At 38.0% G+C, this 20,098-nt stretch overlaps 1 protein-coding gene across 5 annotated transcripts in view; it reads left to right on the forward strand.

Annotated features, from left to right (window-relative positions):
• The window catches only part of MYRIP (myosin VIIA and Rab interacting protein), a 390,291-nt gene that overhangs the window by 42,199 nt on the left and 327,994 nt on the right, over positions 1–20,098 (forward strand). For 4 of the 5 annotated variants that reach the window (XM_082746223.1, XM_082746221.1, XM_082746224.1 and 1 more), the window contains one exon: positions 19,309–19,452. In XM_082746223.1, the coding sequence (XP_082602349.1) occupies positions 19,343–19,452 (110 nt within the window). In that variant the 5' untranslated portion in view covers positions 19,309–19,342. Of the gene's footprint in view, positions 1–19,308; positions 19,453–20,098 lie in introns of those variants that run through there. The other variant, XM_082746225.1, reaches the window with a different exon arrangement.

Consider the following 20,098-nt stretch of genomic DNA (forward strand, 5'->3'; position numbering starts at 1 on the left):
CTTTAAATTTGCATTTGTCTTTTTATGTGTTTAATAGGTTTATGAGCCATTTATAGTTCTTTCTTTGCACTATTTCTTCTGATTTTTATTACTCACTTTGTCCATTTTTCTATTAGGTTTTTGCTCTTTTCTTCTTACCCACTTGTCAAAGTTTTTATATTGAGGGAAATTATCTTTTTGTCTTTGATGTAGGTTGCAGTTTTTTTCCTCTTTGTCACTTAACTCTGCTCATAATGTTTTGTTTCTTTATTATGCAGACATTTCATATTTTTGTTGAATTTATCCATTATCTGCAATGGCTTCTGAATTTTGTGTCATATTTAAGAATGCTTTTATCACTCTGAGATTATGAAAGAATTGTATCCTGTTTTCTTTTATTGCTTTTATGATTTTATTTTTTTACCTTTAAGTTAGTTATGCATTTTAGAATTATTCTAGTGGTGTGTGAGGTATGCTTATGTTACTTATTATTTTTGCAGTTTAAAAAAATTAAAAAGTTTAGGGGTGTCTGGGTGGCTCAGTTGATTAAGTGTCCAACTTTTGATTTCAGCTTGGGTCATGATCTCAGAGTAATGAGATCCAGCCCTGCATTTAGCAGAGAGTCAGCTTAAGATTCTCTCTCTCCCTCTCCCTCTGCACCTCCCCTTCCTCTCTCTTCCTCTCTCAAAGAAATTTTTTTTTTTTTTTGATGTAAAAGATCAGTTTTCTTTGGGACCCAATGTAGTCTCTGAATTTTCAGGAATTGCTAATGTATTTGTTCCAGTATTTCCACTTCCCTCCTTTGGGGTCTCTTCTATTTTTCTCCCCTATCTGCAAGATTCTCCCCAATCTTTCTAATAACTGTTTCTGTTTTACTTTGGTCCCCTTTCTCATATTTTCCCCCACCATGTGTCTCACTTTGTTCCTCTAGTTTCTCAGCTATCTGGCATGACTTCTTGGCATAATTTCTGCAGTGGTTGTTATTTTCTCTCACTTCTTTCCCAAGCCGTGAATTCACGTTTTATCATTTCTTCTTACTTTGATATTTTTTTCCTGTTCCTTCATTCATGGTGTGCTTTGATCACTAAGTTTTTAATTTCTTAAAAATGGTCATTCCATTTCTTCATCAAATGTCTTACAATGAGAGATCATCACTTGCTTTTGCCTTTCTTGCTCATTTATTTTTTTCCACTTTATTTTACTTTGGTCTTTTAAGTGTTCCAAAATTCATTGTTCATTACTCATTTATTGTTATCTTCTAGTGTTTTTATATAGTTCCTGAGTTTTTCCTTTTTTATTATTCATCATAAAAGGAGTTTAATTTTCCAGAATAGTTATTGTGAAAGATTTATAGAGATTGGGGATGTGGTCCAGGCTAGCTGGGATATATTTTTTTTTTATAACTGGGCTTTATTTCACCAAAGCCAATGAAGAAAGGAAGATTTTCTGTTTTGTTTTGATTTGACTCTTATTTTTTGGTAATGAAAAGATTGGTTTTTTTCTACTGTACAGAAGAAAGAATGCTTCTGGGAAACATGTGTTCTCTGTATATATTCCTTGTATATTGTTGCCATTTCTTTGAGGGGAAGAAATAAGTAAAGAAAACACTAAGTCTATAGAAGCTCATTGAGCCAGCTGCTCTACCTCTCCTGTTTCAAGCAAGAGTTGGTGCCTCAATTTGTGTCCGTTGCCTTTGAGAAGGGTAGTTTCATAGGTACTTACTGAGACCTGAAACTACAGAAAGCTCTCTCTGGAACCTTTTATCTTCTCTTCCTCTATTTTAGATGCCTTTACTTACATTTGGTCTCTGTAGTTTTAATTGTCTCCTGGCAGTCCTGTAAAATTTCATTTACATTTTGTTTTTCATTTTCCTTGTTGCTTTTTCAGTGATCTCCAGAATGACAAGAGGGAAATGTTGGCTTTCAGAGTCCAGAGTGCTAACCATTACACAGTGGAAAAATGTTGACTTTCAAACACCAAGTTCAAACTAGAAGTCAACCTAGATGTTGTTTAAACTGCAAAGAGCTCAATAATACATATTTATTTTAAAAGTCATCTGGTGGCATTTTCAGATGGAATTGTTGCCGGCCACCAAGATCACATACCCTAGCTGAATGCTAATAGCATTCTGCCATCCCTGGTCCAATCAGCTGTGGCCCAGTGGTGTAACAATTTGTCCTCTGGGCTGTTCCTGTCTATAGGTAAAGGATGAGTCTTAGAGAAGTAGGCTGTCATAGCAGGGATAAACTCTTGAATTTGAAATAATTAAGGTCAGTGAGCCCTCCAGCTTAAGTACCACTTGCTTCAAAGAACAGACACAATGAAAAGTACATCTAATATGTGTCGTGTTTTCTTTCTTCCCAGGTGAAGTTTTTTGTTTCTGTTTTTGTTTTTGTTTTTTTTTTCTTTTTTCCCCTGTTAGCAAGTGCCTTAAATTAGAGTCCTCTAACATTTATATATTTTTTGGAGTAATAAGAAATTTCTTTTCAGTTCTAGCCAGTATCTTCCCTTGGTTGAAGAGGGAAGCCCCAGCAATATTTACCTTTTATCACCTGTAGGATTTTGGACAATGCAAGTTAATCTTCTTAATTTTGTCTCTCTTTTAGGTTCATGATATCACACACACACACACACACACACACACACACACAGACACACTGTGGGTTTGTAAAGATCTCATTCAACCATTTATCCTTGACTTTTCTGTTCTAGGTATCTTTCTAGAATGTGACTTGTGTGGACACTGACCTTTTATGATGAAGTTTCCGTTATGTATGTACTTAGTATCTTTGGAGTTCCTTTTTTTCATTTGCAAGGTTTGTACTAACTAGGTTCTTATAGAAGTGTCAATGTCCTCATGTTTGTTTTTCTAGCCAGGAATATAATTGACAATTCTACCTTTTGGGGGATCTTCTAACTTTAAAGTTATGAGCCCTATATAGCTGTAGGGAACTTTGAAAATATAAAGAAAATCCCTCAGGAACAACTGCTGTCAGGCACCTACCACTTTGTTATAATCTACCTTCCTTTGCTTTCCAGGGGGGGGGCTGACACAGGTCACTTTCTCTAATGCTTGCCTTAAGAAACCTCTCCCATAATATCTTATGAAAGTTGGGTAAATAAATACATGTGAGCACTTGTGTCATATGGTAAACTTTCAAATGGAAGCTGAGAATGATGGAAGTTGGTTTTGGTTCCTGTCTAAGCTGCTGTAATCAAATTTAACAAGGAACAGAATTAAAACACAATTCAGTCTTGAATGAGTTGCATGGTTTCATATGTAAGACCCTAACTCTGTTATAGGTGGCTTATCTCTTCCCCAAATTTTGTGAATTATACTGTTTACAGATGACCTCAGGGTAAACTGTTTTTTTGTTTTTGTTTTTGCCTATTGAGATTGGAAGGATTTACCCATTTTTGCATTAATTACACTAAATTTCCAAATTATCATTTCCTCATCCTCAAGTTTTTGAAGGTTTTCCAAGTCCCAAGATATAAGTATTTGTTGATTCTTGGAGCATAATAGGAACCTGAATTGATATTAGTTGTTAGCTGCCATTAATAAAGTATCCACCAGGCATTATTTCACAACTTTGACATAAAATGGGATTTTTTAGCAATTGGTATTGTAACTCTTCTTATTTTAGGTTCTCTGAAGCAATAACTGATATGAAATCAAGTATAATTGAGTGGCGATAAGTTTTCAGGCTCTTTTCTAGAATATGATAATATCAGGCTTCTCCTTTGACATTTTAATTATGGTGATCCCCTTGTAATGTCTAGACCACTTATTATATTATAATCTTCTGGTAAAGTTATTACTGGCTTTTATTCTTCAAAATGATATTTATTTTTCATTAAGAAAGTAATCCATATTCATTGTGGGAAAGTTGGAAAGCGTAAATAAGGAAAAACATAAAAAATAATTAAAATTTATAAAAAAATCCAATCGCCCAGAAATAACAACTGTGAACTTTTGGCATTTTCTCCTTCTGTTCTTTTCAGTAGAACTCACGCACATATTTTTTTCTAGAAAAACAGAACAATTGAGATCATTTAATATTGTTTTCCATCTGTAATTTTCATTCATAAATATGTTGTGAATATTTTTCCATATAGTAATAAATCATTTTTATTTTGTATTTATACAATACAGTAAATAAAAGTATATTATCTTTTCATGTCAGCAGTATATCATATTTTTAAAATATTCCATTTTTATAGCACGTTAGTACCCTATCTCAGAGATACATCATAACAAATTTTACCAACATTCTATCATTAGACATTTCAGTTGCTTAAACAAATTTGCTATTGGAAATAGCATTGGAGAGAATATCCTCATACATATCATTAATGGTGTTTGTTTAATTATTCAAACAAGGGTTTTTTTGGTGTCCCAAGATTCAAACCGTATTTATTGTAGAAGGGAAAAAATGTGCAAAAGCAAATTTTTTAAAAATTGCATTATATGATACTTCAGCACGTAGATGTAACCATTGGTAATATTTCTTGTGGTTGTGGTTATCTTCTAGTGTATTTCTAATTTATCTGTTTACATAGGATTTTCTATTCATACTATTATTTTCTACTTTTTATTGAACTATGTCATACATAGAAGAATACACAAATCAAAAGTGTGTACTTTGGTGGGTTTTCACAAATTGAACACATCTGTGTAACTAGTTCTCAGATTGGGAAACAGCATTACCAGTTCCCCAGCCTTGCCCTTTATTTTTTATTTCATTTATTTATTTATTTATTTATTTATTTATTTAAAAAGATTATTTATTTATTTATTTGACAGAGATCACAAGTAGGCAGAGAGGCAGGCAGAGAGAGAGGAGGAAGCAGGCTCCCTGCTGAGCAGAGAGCCCGATGTGGGGCTCGATCCCAGGACTCTGGGATCATGACCTGAGCCGAAGGCAGAGGCTTTAACCCACTGAGCCACACAGGCGCCCCAGCCTTGCCCTTTAAAGCCAGTATTTTCCTGCCTTATGATGACCACTCTCCTGCTTCTAACACTACAGAATAGTTTTTTGCCTGATTTTGAGCTTTGTGTAATTGGAATCATCACTATATGTACTCTCTGTGTCTAGCTTATTTTTGCTCAGCAGAATATTCACAAGATTGTCATACTGCTCTATGTAGCTGTAGTTAACCCATGCTTGTTACTATGTAGCATTCCACTGGTGAATATACCATAATTTTAGTCTTCTGTGGAAGGGTATTTGCATAGTTCTAGTTTGTTTTTATTATTAATAGTGCTGCTATACATCAAATGCTTTTTCATATCAGCAATACATTTTCCATTTTGCTCTTCATTTCTTTTTGTCACTTCAGTTTCTTTTTTTTTTTTTTTTGCATTTGCTAATTTCTTTCTTTTTTTTTTTTTAATTTTTTATTTTTTATAAACATATATTTTTATCCCCAGGGGTACAGGACTGTGAATCACCAGGTTTACACACTTCACAGCACTCACCAAAGCACATACCCTCCCCAATGTCCATAATCCCATCCCCTTCTCCCAAACCCCCTCCCCCCAGCAACCCTCAGTTTGTTTTGTGAGATTAAGAGTCACTTATGGTTTGTCTCCCTCCCAATCCCATCTTGTTTCATTTATTCTTCTCCTACCCACTTAAGCCTCCATGTTGCATCACCACTTCCTCATATCAGGGAGATCATATGATAGTTCTCTTTCTCTGCTTGACTTATTTCGCTAAGCATGATACGCTCTAGTTCCATCCCTGTTGTCGCAAATGGCAAGATTTCATTTCTTTTGATGGCTGCATAGTATTCCATTGTGTATATATACCACATCTTCTTGATCCATTCATCTGTTGATGGACATCTAGGTTCTTTCCATAGTTTGGCTATTGTGGACATTGCTGCTATAAACATTCGGGTGCATGTGCCCCTTTGGATCACTACATTTGTATCTTTAGGGTAAATACCCAGTAGTGCAATTGCTGGGTCATAGGGCAGTTCTATTTTCAACATTTTGAGGAACCTCCATGCTGTTTTCCAGAGTGGCTGCACCAGCTTGCATTCCCACCAACAGTGTAGGAGGGTTCCCCTTTCTCCACATCCTCGCCAGCATCTGTCATTTCCTGACTTGTTGATTTTAGCCATTCTGACTGGTGTGAGGTGATATCTCATTGTGGTTTTGATTTGTATTTCCCTGATGCCGAGTGATATGGAGCACTTTTTCATGTGTCTGTTGGCCATCTGGATGTCTTCTTTGCAGAAATGTCTGTTCATGTCCTCTGCCCATTTCTTGATTGGATTATTTGTTCTTTGGGTGTTGAGTTTGCTAAGTTCTTTATAGATTCTGGACACTAGTCCTTTATCTGATATGTCGTTTGCAAATATCTTCTCCCATTCTGTCAGTTGTCTTTTGATTTTGTTAACTGTTTCCTTTGCTGTGCAAGAGCTTTTGATCTTGATGAAATCCCAATAGTTCATTTTTGCCCTTGCTTCCCTTGCCTTTGGCGTTGTTCCTAGGAAGATATTGCTGCGGCAGAGGTCGAAGAGGTTGCTGCCCGTGTTCTCCTCAAGGATTTTGATGGATTCCTTTCTCACATTGAGGTCCTTCATCCATTTTGAGTCTATTTTTGTGTGTGGTGTAAGGAAATGGTCCAATTTCATTTTTCTGCATGTGGCTGTCCAATTTTCCCAGCACCATTTATTGAAGAGGCTGTCTTTTTTCCATTGCACATTCTTTCCTGCTTTGTCGAAGATGAGTTGACCATAGATTTGAGGGTCTATTTCTGGGCTCTCTATTCTGTTCCATTGATCTATGTGTCTGTTTTTATGCCAGTACCATGCTGTCTTGATGATGACAGCTTTGTAATAGAGCTTGAAGTCCAGAATAGTGATGCCACCAACGTTGGCTTTCTTTTTCAATATCCCTTTGGCTATTCGAGGTCTTTTCTGGTTCCATATAAATTTTAGCATTATTTGTTCCATTTCTTTGAAAAAGATGGATGGTACTTTGATAGGAATTGCATTAAATGTGTAGATTGCTTTAGGTAGCATAGACATTTTCACAATATTTATTCTTCCAATCCAGGAGCATGGACCATTTTTCTATTTCTTTGTGTCTTCCTCAATTTCTTTCATGAGTACTTTATAGTTTTCTGAGTATAGATTCTGTGTCTCTTTGGTTAGGTTTATTCCTAGGTATCTTATGGTTTTGGATGCAATTGTAAATGGGATTGACTCCTTAATATCTCTTTCTTCTGTCTTGCTGTTGGTGTAGAGAAATGCAACTGATTTCTGTGCATTGATTTTATATCCTGACACTTTACTGAATTCCTGTTTAAGTTCTAGCAGTTTTGGAGTGGAGTCTTTTGGGTTTTCCACTTATAGTATCATATCATCTGCGAAGAGTGATAATTTGACTTCTTCTTTGCCGATTTGGATGCCTTTAATTTCCTTTTGTTGTCTGATTGCTGAGGCTAGGACCTCTAGTACTATGTTGAATAGCAGTGGTGATAATGGACATCCCTGCCGTGTTCCTGTCCTTAGTGGAAAAGCTTTCAGTTTTTCTCCATTGAGAATGATATTTGCGGTGGGTTTTTCATAGATGGCTTTGATGATATTGAGGTATGTGCCCTCTATCCCTACACTTTGAAGAGTTTTGATCAGGAAGGGATGCTGTACTTTGTCAAATGCTTTTTCAGCATCTATTGAAAGTATCATATGGTTCTTGTTCTTTCTTTTATTGATGTGTTGTATCACATTGACTGATTTGCGGATGTTGAACCAACCTTGCAGCCCTGGAATAAATCCCACTTGGTTGTGGTGAATAATCCTTTTAATGTACTGTTGAATCCTATTGGCTAGTATTTTGTTGAGCATTTTCGCATCTGTGTTCATCAAGGATATCGGTCTATAGCTCTCTTTTTTGGTGGGATCCTTGTCTGGTTTTGGGATCAAGGTGATGCTGGCCTCATAAAATGAGTTTGGAAGTTTTCCTTCAATTTCTATTTTTTGGAACAGTTTCAGGAGAATAGGAATTAGTTCTTCTTTAAATGTTTGGTAGAATTCCCCCGGGAAGCCATCTGGCCCTGGGCTTTTGTTTGTTTGGAGATTTTTAATGACTGTTTCAATCTCCTTACTGGTTATGGTTCTGTTCAGGCTTCTATTTCTTCCTGGTTCAGTTGTGGTAGTTTATATGTTTCTAGGAATGCATCCATTTCTTCCAGATTGTCAAATTTATTGCCGTAGAGTTGCTCATAGTATGTTCTTATAATAGTTTGTATTTCTTTGGTGTTAGTTGTGATCTCTCCTCTTTCATTCATGATTTTATTTATTTGGGTCCTTTCTCTTTTCTTTTTGATAAGTCGGGCCAGGGGTTTATCAATTTTATTAATTCTTTCAAAGAACCAGCTCCTAATTTTGTTGATTTGTTCTATTGTTTTTTTGGTTTCTATTTCATTGATTTCTGCTCTGATCTTTATGATTTCTCTTCTCCTGCTGGGCTTAGGGTTTCTTTCTTGTTCTTTCTCCAGCTCCTTTAGGTGTAGGGTTAGGTTGTGTACCTGAGACCTTTCTTGTTTCTTGAGAAAGGCTTGTACCGCTATATATTTTCCTCTCAGGACTGCCTTTGTTGTGTCCCACAGATTTTGAACCGTTGTATTTTCATTATCATTTGTTTCCATGATTTTTTTCAATTCTTCTTTAATTTCCCGGTTGACCCATTCATCTTTAGAAGGATGCTGTTTAGTCTCCATGTATTTGGGTTCTTTCCAAACTTCCTTTTGTGGTTGAGTTCTAGCTTTAGAGCATTGTGGTCTGAAAATATGCAGGGAATGATCCCAATCTTTTGATACCGGTTGAGTCCTGATTTAGGACCGAGGATGTGATCTATTCTGGAGAATGTTCCATGTGCACTAGAGAAGAATGTGTATTCTGTTGCTTTGGGATGAAATGTTCTGAATATATCTGTGATGTCCATCTGGTCCAGTGTGTCGTTTAAGGCCTTTATTTCCTTGCTGATCTTTTGCTTGGAAGATCTGTCCATTTCAGTGAGGGGAGTGTTAAAGTCCCCTACTCTTATTGTATTATTGTTGATGTGTTTCTTTGATTTTGTTATTAATTGGTTTATATAGTTGGCTGCTCCCACATTGGGGGCATAGATATTTAAAATTGTTAAATCTTCTTGTTGGACAGACCTTTGAGTATGATATAGTGTCCTTCCTCATCTCTTATTATAGTCTTTGGCTTAAAATCTAATTGATCTGATATAAGGATTGCCACTCCTGCTTTCTTCTGATGTCCATTAGCATGGTAAATTCTTTTCCACCCCCTCACTTTAAATCTGGAGGTGTCTTCGGGCTTAAAATGAGTTTCTTGGAGGCAACATATAGATGGGTTTTGTTTTTTTATCCATTCTGATACCCTGTGTCTTTTGACAGGGGCATTTAGCCCATTCACATTCAGGGTAACTATTGAGAGATATGAATTTAGTGCCATTGTATTGCCTGTAAGGTGACTGTTACTGTATATGGTCTCTGTTCCTTTCTGATCTACCACTTGTAGGCTCTCTCTTTGCTTAGAGGACCCCTTTCAATATTTCCTGTAGAGCTGGTTTGGTATTTGCAAATTCTTTCAGTTGTTGTTTGTCCTGGAAGCTTTTAATCTCTCCTTCTATTTTCAGTGATAGCCTAGCTGGATATAGTATTCTGGGCTGCATGTTTTTCTTGTTTAGTGCTCTAAAAATATCATGCCAGCTCTTTTTGGCCTGCCAGGTCTCTGTGGATAAGTCAGCTGCCAATCTAATATTTTTACCATTGTATGTTACAGACTTCTTTTCCCGGGCTGCTTTCAGGATTTTCTCTTTGTCACTGAGACTTGTAAATTTTACTATTAGGTGACGGGGTGTGGGCCTATTCTTATTGATTTTGAGGGGCGTTCTCTGAACCTCCTGAATTTTGATGCTCGTTCCCTTTGCCATATTGGGGAAATTCTCCCCAATAATTCTCTCCAGTATACCTTCTGCTCCCCTCTCTCTTTCTTCTTCTTCTGGAATCCCAATTATTCTAATGTTGTTTCGTCTTATGGTGTCACTTATCTCTCGAATTCTCCCCTCGTGGTCCAGTAGCTGTTTTTCCCTCTTTTGCTCAGCTTCTTTATTCTCTGTCATTTGGTCTTCTATATCACTAATTCTTTCTTCTGCCTCATTTATCCTAGCAGTTAGAGCCTCCATTTTTGATTGCACCTCATTAATAGCTTTTTTGATTTCAACTTGGTTAGATTTTAGTTCTTTTTTTCTCCAGAAAGGGCTTTTATATCTCTCGAGAGGGTTTCTCTAATATCTTCCATGCCTTTTTCGAGCCCGGCTAGAACCTTGAGAATTGTCATTCTGAACTCTAGATCTGACATATTACCGATGTCTGTATTGATTAGGTCCCTAGCCTTCGGTACTGCCTCTTGTTCTTTTTTTTGTGTTGAATTTTTACGTCTTGTCATTTTGGCCAGATAAGAGTAAATGAAGGGGCAAGTAAAATACTAAAAGGATGGCAACAACCCCAGGAAAATATGCTTTAACCAAATTAGAAGAGATCCAGAATCGTGAGTGGGGAGAAAGGGGATAAAAAGAGGTTCAAAAAGAAAGAAAGAAAGAAAAAGAAAAAAGAAAAGAAAAAAAAAGAAAAGAAAAAAAATTTTTTTTACAAAAGAAAACACCTGAGAAAAATGTAAAAAAGAAAAAATATATATATTAGATAAACTAGTAAAAAATCGTTAAAAAAGAAAAAGGTAACAGTTAAAAAAAAATTTTTACCCGAAGGCGAGAAGAAAAAAAAAAAAAAAAGAAAAAAGAAAAAGAAAAAATTAAATTAACTGCAAGACTAAAAAAAATCACAGGAAAAAAGCCATGAGTTCCGTGCTTGGCTTTCTTCTCCTCTGGAATTCTGCTGCTCTCCTTGGTATTGAAACCGCACTCCTTGGTAGGTGAACTTGGTCTCGGCTGGATTTCTTGTTGATCTTCTGGGGGAGGGGCCTGTTGTAGTGATTCTCAAGTGTCTTTGCCCCAGGCGGAATTACACCGCCCTTACCTGGGGCCGGGATGAGTAATCCGCTCGGGTTTGCTTTCAGGAGCTTTTGTTCCCTGAGCGCTTTCTGTAGAGTTCCGGAATATGGGAATACAAATGGCGGCCTCCTGGTCTCCCGCCCGGAGGAGCCGAGAGCCCAGGGCCCCACTCCTCAGTGCGCCCTCAGAGAACAGCGCCCAGTTACTCCCGTCTGCCTGACCTCCGGCCGTGCTCCGAGATCACCGAGCCTGCGACCGGTTCAAGGTAACCCCGAGCTGTGAGCTTACTGTCGGCTCTGTCTCTGCAGCTGGCTTTCCCGTTCCAATACCCGCAAGCTCTGCGACACTCAGACACCCCCGATCCTTCTGTGACCCTGCGGGACCTGAGGCCACGCTGACCCCGCGTGGGCTTCGCCCCGGTTTAGCCTCTGGAGCGATGTCAGAGGAACAGACTTTTAAAAGTCCTGATTTTGTGCACGGTTGCTCCGCTGCTTGCCGGGAGCCGGCCCCTCCCCCCGGGGTCTATCTTCCCGTCGCTTTGGATTCACTTCCCCGCCGGTCCTACCTTTCAGAAAGTGGTTGTTTTTCTGTTTCCAGAATTGCTGTTCTTCTCTTCGATCTGCCGATGGATTTTCAGGTGTTTGCAATCTTTAGATAAGCTATCTAGCTGATCTCCGGCTAGCTGAAGCAGTCTCAGCTTACTACTTCTCCGCCATCTTGACTCCTCCCCGTCACTTCAGTTTCTTTATCTCACTAACAGATGTCCTTAGAAAGCTCCCAAACCTGATGTGATAAGCCAGCTGTCCCAACCATTTATTGACCAATCTATCTGACTTAGATGATCCATGAACAGACAGATAAATGGAAAGATAGGTAGATAGATAGACAGACAGACAGATAGACACATATGGGTCTTCCTCGGTACTTTCTGTCCTGACCTGTCCTGATCTACCAGGTGATCTCAAGCCAGTAGCAACCTTAAGACCTGAATCGCAAATCACCTCTCATTATTTTTCTTTTTCATAATCGTTTGGCTAACATTACCCATTTATGTCTCCAGGTGAACTCTGAAACCATTTTACCAAAGTAGGAGTAAAAATTCAAATGAATTTTTATTGACCATTTTTTAGTGTATTCGTAAATTTGCGGATGATCTGTCATCTTTACAGTATTAGATATTCTCATAAAGGAATTGAGAATAGGTAGAAGCTGATAGAGACTTGATGATAACTAAACAACACCCAACCTTTACTGCATAAATCAAGCAAGTTAATGCAGCAAAACCCAAGATGAATACAATTAATAGGCAAGTGACAATCTGGGGAAAAACAGGACAGGTGATTATTTTAATATAATAAGCATCCTTTTAAAACAGTAAGAAATATATAAAATTCTCTAAAAGATAAAATTACAGAGCTCATGAGAAAAGGCCGTTCTGTAAGTATCAGTATTCAAAACATGGTGTAATGAAATATTCCATATCACTAGTAATCAAAGCACTGCTAATTATAATAACTTCTTGTTTTTATTTAATAAGATTTGAGGAACACAAGCACTCATATATCCTGGTAAAAGGCAGACAAGAGTAAATGTTTTTATGGCAATTGGCAGTAATTATCAAATGTGACTAAACATTGACCCAGCTATTTCAATTTAAGGATATTCTTCAAGATTGTATAACTATATTTGTACAAAGATGCTGATCTTCATGTTATTTATGATAGAAAATATTGGAAATAAACAAAGTATGCAAATATGATTGGTTAAGTTGTCGTACAGCCACATAACGGAATATTTGGTACCCACAAAAATGCATTAAAAGGAAAGAATTTTGTGCCCTATTAAGGGAAGAAGTCAGATGAAAAATATAGCATGTAGTTCACCAAAAGTATGTGTTAATACAATATTGTATTCTCTCTGTTGCCATCTTAGCAGAGTATAAGCCAGAGAAATCCAGGAGGGAAAACATTGTTCTGGAAGCCAGTTGCTTCTGAACCAGCTTTGTGTCTTGGGGAAACCTCTTCCTTTTCATGTGCTTACCCTCTCTCATCTGTTAATAAGAGCATCATACCTAAAGTGATCTGTGATTCATGAACGTGAGGCTTCTCCCGCTCTGAGATGCTGTTTCTATTGTTGCATGGGAAATCTAATTGTGTTTACTGTAGAAAAGGAAGATGCTTTCCTCATTTCCCCCAAAAGGTTTTCTCATTGTTCTCTGCCTTGTCCATTTAGAGCTACTTTATTTATATCTTTACAGGAAGCATTTATCCTTTTTGAGCTCTGATCATTCTTTTTAGATTTGAGGTGATCAAAGCTGCCACTTCTGTCTTCCACTAACTAGGCATCTTAGAAGCTCATTTAGAATTCTCAGAAACCAAAAGCCAGTGAAGTGAAGTGAAAGGGACAGATATGTCACCTTGGGGGAAATTCCAGAGTGCCATTATCACCTGTAATGGGGTGTTTTGAAGGAAGAAATCAGTCTGCATTTTCCCTGTGCCCTCTGATTTGTTACTTCCTGCTCATCGAGGGGCTTGAAGATAGCAACTTATGAGGTTCCCTTTTGCCTTGCAGCCTAAGAGTGGAGCCTTACTTCTAATTTATTTTTGCCAACCAGCAAATGCACTTTCTCCCTGCTCCCAACCCCGACATCACATGGGCAAGGTAGGCCACAGATCTACTTTAACAAATAGCACAAGTGGCATGAAAAGAAAATATTAAAAAAAATAGTTGGAATTCCTGTTGTGATTTGGTTAAATCTTGAAGTTGGTTTGCATCATACAGGCATGAGGTTTTAAATCATTTAATAGAAGACTTTTAATGATGGAAACTTGTCTGTTCTGTTTATTGCCATTATTTGGAAACTAAACGGGCAGGTCACCTTTGTCTGAATAGCAACCAAGTAATGGGAGTTTCTGTTCTTACCCATCACATGCAAAAGGAGAGGGTAGGAACTCTGGACCCCACATGTGAAAGCCTGAGATCCAGAGTTTTCCTCTGCATCTCGCAAGAAGGCCCATGTATGTAGTAAAGGTATGGACATCTGAGCCGGATGGACTCTAAGGTTAGACACAGTCAGACCTTAGCTGTTATTTGTTATTTATCTCTCTTACAGTCAGAACATGTAACTGTGAGTCCACACTTCTCATCTGTGAGTTGTGGTAGTGGTCGTGGTTGCCTGTAGAATTTTTTGGGAGTTAAGAATATCAAGTGTAATACACACACCCAAATATGTATACATATACATACACATACTAAATGCTAAAGCATCTGGAACATAGTAGGTGTTCAACCAATAATGGTAGATCTATCAAAAATCATTATTTTTATTTTTGAAGTATAGTTGACCTACAATGTTATATTAATTTCAGGTGTACAGTGTAGTGATTTGACAGTTCTGTACATTACCCAGTGCTCACCAGAATGAGTGTCATCACCATCTGTCACCACACAGTGTTATTAAAATACTACTGACTATATTTTATATGCTGTAGTTTTCCTCTTCATGACTTATTTATCAAAATCATTATTGTAATCTTTATTATAATTCTCAGCATATTCCTTGGACAGTGTTTGCTATAATTTATGATGAAATTAGATTAGTTTTGTTTAAAGTTAGGCTTACTTTATATGCCTATGAAAGATACCTTAGAGGGTACCTGGGTGGCTCATTAAGTGTCTGCCTTCGGCTCAGATCATGATCCCTGGGTCCTGAAATTGAGCCCTGCATCAAGCTCCCTGCTCAGCAGGAAGCCAGCTTCTCCCTTTCCCACTCCCCCTGCTTGTATTTTCTCTCTCACTGTGTCTCTCTCTGTCAAATAAATAAGTAAAAATCTTTAAAAAAAAAAAAAGAAAGATACCTTATAGACAAAAAAAAGACTTGAACCTCTTCATAATAAAAATTGTAAAACAAGTATTAATATTTCAATCATATGATAATTATTTAATAATAGTAGTAGTAATAATAAGTAGTACCTTCTTTTTTTTTCTAAAGACTTTATTTATTCATTTGAGACAGAGAGAAAGCATGAGCAGGTGGAGAGGCAGAGGAAGAAGGAGAAGCAGACCTCCTGCTGAGCCAGGAGCCCAATGTGGGATTCGATCCTAGAGCCCTGGGATCATAACCTGAGCTGAAGGCAGATGCTTAACCAACTGAGCTACCCATGTTCCCCAAGTAGCACCTTCTTAAAAAGAGAGTATTACTATCTTTCCAGTGAGAACTGTGAAGCTTCTATGATTATCCACAAGCAGATCCTCTCTCAACCTCAGAGGTCCCTTCTTGCTCTTTATAGTTTTACCACATTTATTCCTAAAATATTTTGGCTTTCTACATTTTTGAAGTTTTTATAAAAGGGATTATAGTGTGCATGCTGTACATGTGTGTTCGTGTGGCATGCTTTTCTGTCTCAACATTATGTTTTTAAGATTCATCCATGTGGATGTGTATTCTACCTACAGTGCGTTCTTTTTCACTGAAATAGAGAACTCCATCATGTGACACACATACATACTGTTTATCTTCCTCCCATTTATGGATGTTTGAGGTAATTTCCAGGTTTTATTTCATTTGTTTTCCTTTTTGCTTTTTTGAAGCGACTGCTAGTAATATCTTCTGTTGGGTTGAACTATGTGAAATAGGTATTTTTTATAAATCAGAATGGTACAGACTTAGAAGGTTCATGTGATCCAACCAAATTCCTATCTCTTGCTGTATATTTGCATCATTATACCGGAAATGCCAGTTCATAGGGTATGTGCCTCGTCAGCTTTGAAACTGATACTTCATCATGTCACAAAGCAATTGCACTAATTTGTATGTACTCTATGGAAGCTGCCATCATCCAACCTCCTGTCAATACTTGATAAAGACTTTTTATTTTGATGGGTGTGAAATGTGGTTTTGATTAGCAGTTCTGTAATTACCGATGAAGTTAAGCATCTTTTCATATGTGTATTTGCCATTTCTATGTAAACATATGTGAACAGTTTTGGAAGCTGCTAATGGGCAGAGGCAGAAGCATCCTGCAGCTCATTCTAGAAAAAGCCAGTTTGCCTGTTGGTGGTAATGTGATTGGTGGTGAAGGTGGTTATGCTGAGGGATCAGGAAAAAGAGAGGAGGCTGGAGAGAGAGCTTCCATCATCTGAGAGAACACGGGTATCATTGTGAACAGAACGGGGGCAGAAATATGAATGTTAAAAGTGAGCTCTCGGGCAGAAATGGGGACCATGTTATTGGAAGTGGAGGAATTGGATCCTTGCTCTAAGCAGCAGAGAACTTGACTGATTGTGTTCTAGTATTTCGTGGAAGGTAGAATTTTTAGGTGATGAATTTGGGTATTTAGGTGAGGAGACATTCCAAGCCAAGTGTTGAAGTACAGCCTGTCTGCCCTTGCTGTTTATAGTAAAATGCAAGAGCAGAGAGTGAAGTTAAATAAGGTTTGTTAAGCAAAAGGAACTAGAACGTAAAGATCTGGAAAGTTCTCAGTCTACCCATGTTGCAAAAAAATGAGGAAGTATGCCTGGAGGAAACATCAAGGGTGTGGCCAGACAGCCACTTGCTACAGTAGATTATGAGTGTGACTCAGGGGCCCAGTCAGCCATTTCAGCAGAAACCAGGAATAGAGCTTTGGTTACCCAGGAAAGAGTGGTAGAGGACCTTCACTCTCTTAACGGCTTAACTTTCTATGCATTGCGTGGGAAGTCAACAAAGTTTTTGAGAATTTATTATGAGTGGAAGCACTGACTGTTTAGACTAGAGAGACAGAATGAAATGAAGGCAGCCTGATGGCCTTCTGAGATTCTACAGGATGGGCCAATAACAGGTGTTATCCTTCAAGAAGGGGTAAGAATGATCCTGAAGGCATTCTGAGGTCCCCAGGGCTGCCACTGCCTCCATGGCCTGGTGGGTGGGACTCTCTCTTCCTCAGTTACAGAGGGCCAAGCTACTGTGTCTACACACAGGGCTCAGGGGGTGGGATAGTCACCCAGGTGGGCTTAGGAGGTAGGGCCACTCTGGGGCGTACAGAAGAAGAGAATTATTCTTGAGCCTTAAAATCTAAGGGAATTTCCTCTGTGCTCAGACTTGCTTGAGACCCAAGACTCCTTTCTTCTTTCTAGTTTCTCCTATCTAGAACGGGAATGTCAATCCAATGCCTCTCCTACATATTGCACTTTGGAGGAAGATAAGATGCTAAATTTCACAGGCTCACAGCTGGAAAAAGAATTTTACCTCAGGATCAATCATTGCTCAAGTCTCACTTGTATCTAATTAGGTGATATTTAGAGGAGATACATTTTGTACTCAGAGTTGATGCTGGAATGGGCTAAGACTTTTATGGCTAATAGAATGGGCTGAATATATGTTACATGTGAGAAAAACATGAATTTGGGAGACCAAAATGTGAAAGCTTTTGGGCTGAGTTGTGTCACCCCAAAATTCATATGTTGAGGTCTTAACTCCTTTACCTCAAATTGTGACCGTTTTTGGAGATAAGATATTTAAATAGGCAGTTAGGTTAGAGTGAGATTATTAGGGCGGACTATAATCCAGTATGGCTGATGCCCCTGTAAGAAGAAATTTAGACATTGACATGTACAGAGGGAAGACTGCGTGAAGACACAGGGAGAAGACAGCCATCTCCACAGTGGCCTCAGAAGAACCCAAGTCTGCCAATCCTTGATCTCAAACTTCTAGCCTCCAAACCTGTGAGAAAATTGATTCTTGTGTTCAAGCCACCTGGTTTATAGTACTCTGTTATAGCAGCCTTGGCAAACTAATACACCTACCCATATAGCAATGCCATTCTGTCTTGATTAATGTAGCTTTATAATAAAGACATTCCATAATGAGTACAGGTAAGGAGAGTAGATGTTCAAGCCTTGTTCCTGATCTTAAGGGAGAACATTCAGTCTTTTTTTTTTTTTTTAATTGCTGCCCCTCTAGTTTACTTATTTATTTTTTTATTTAAATGTTGTTACTTAACGTACAGGGCAATATCGGTTTCTGAAGTAGAATTCAATGATTTATCACTTACATACAGCACCCAGTGCTCATCACAACAAATGGCCTCTTTCATCGCTGAGTATGATGTTAATTTTAAATTTAGATTTTCTTTCTTTTTTCTGAAAATGCCCTTTATATAATGGAGGAAGTTTCCTTGTAGTTTTAGTCTGCAAAGGGCTTCTGTAATGAATGGGCATTGAAATGATCATATGGTTTTTTCATTTTATTCTGATAATGTGGTGAATTACACTGGTTGATTTTTGAATGTTGAACTAACTTGGAATTGCTTAAATAAAACTGCTTGGTTGTTATATGTAATAATCTTTTTGAAATTTTGCTGGATTGGTTCTACTAATACTTTATCGAGGATGGTTGCATCCTCAGTCCTAGGCAATTTGGGGGAATTATGTATTTGATTTCATACCTGGGTTCAGCCATTCATTAAAAATGACTTTTAAAAATATAGTTTCCCATAATTTCTAGGTAAACACTGCTGGAGGGTGCTTCTTTGAAATATCATCTTTTCTACTGCTGAGAAAATGGCTAAATAAGATTATTTTACTGTACTTTTTCCTTTTGCAGAAAAGAGGTTATTGATTTCTAGTTTATATTTTATAGTCATGAAAACTTAAAGGAATATAGTGTATATAGGATATTTTTTAAAATGCTAGAATATATTATATTTTATAATTACACATAATACTTACAATTTAAAACTTCAAGTCACAGGGGTGCCTGGGTGGCTCAGTGGGTTAAGCCTCTGCCTTCAGCTCAGGTCATGATCTAAGGGTCCTGGGATTGAGCCCCACATCGAGCCCCGCATCGGGCTCTCTGCTCAGCAGGGAGCCTGCTTCCCCTTCTCTCTCTGCCTGCCTCTCTGCCTACTTGTGATCTCTTTCTCTCTCTCTGTCAAATAAATAAATAAAATCTTAAAAAAACAAACAAACTTAAAGTCACAAAAATTTAGAATTTTTGAATCCTGTCCTTTGGCATTTTGTGGAAATCCACACTAACCCTTTTGCTTCATTGTGTTGAAAAAAGTGATTATGTATTTTTTTCTAACTTAAGTGTTGGGTGGGATGAATGAAACTTGCAGATACTCAGGTACCTTCTCCCTCTCTCTGCAGCTCACCAAAATTGTCTGTAACTCTTTGCTGAAGGTGACAGCAGAGCAAGATACTACCTTAGATCAAGCTGTATTAATTCTGTGTTAATGACAAAGTGGGTTGATTTTTGTCCTGGTAGAGCTTTCTCCTTGCCCTCAATTTGTGATCTCTCCTTAATTTCTCAGGTCTTGTGTCATCATCTGTACTTGGTATTAAATCATGGGGAGGAAGCTGGACCTGTCTGGTCTGACCGATGATGAAACAGAGCATGTTCTCCAGGTGGTTCAGCGAGACTTCAATCTTCGAAAAAAAGAGGAAGAACGACTAAGGTGAGATGCTTCTATTGCCCTCCTGGGTACCATGAGACAGCTTTCCCGAGAGTGTTCCTTGCTGCTGGCCCTAAGTTTGAAGTCTTTATGTCATATACACACACTTCTGTCAGGAAGAAAGCCCTGTCCTTTGTAGAAAGATTCACCAGCACTGGGCATCATAATGTCAGTTCAGAATGTGACTTTTCACATTCCCCATCAAGATTTTCTTTGGGCTCCTCAACCTCTACATTTTTAGCTGTATTAAGTTTGTGAGGACAGTGGCTGTTTTGAACTTGCTCTTGGCTTTAAATTTCCTGTACAAAAGAATTAGACCTGTACAATCTGTTGCTGGAAAGCACAGCTCCTGTGGTATAGGAAAAGGGCACTGAAGGACTGGGAAAGGAAAAGGTCCCACTGGACCAGGCTGTGATCACCTGGCCCAGCACCACCCTCCTAATTTTATAGAGGAGGAAACTCCTAATTTTATAGAGGTCGGAAGAGGGGCCCTTCTGACTCTCCAATTGGTTTTTCCTTGTGGAGTGTTCTGGGAGATACCATTGCTACTGAGTTGGGTAAAAATGTCTAAATGTGGAAGAAGTCAGAGTGCCCGAAGTGAAGTTATATGTTGGGTGTAATGTGTTGGAACTAGACGGTCAGTCATCAT

The sequence above is a fragment of the Mustela nivalis genome (genome assembly GCF_964662115.1).
Source record: "Mustela nivalis genome assembly, chromosome: 1".
In the NCBI taxonomy this organism is placed as follows: domain Eukaryota; kingdom Metazoa; phylum Chordata; class Mammalia; order Carnivora; family Mustelidae; genus Mustela; species Mustela nivalis.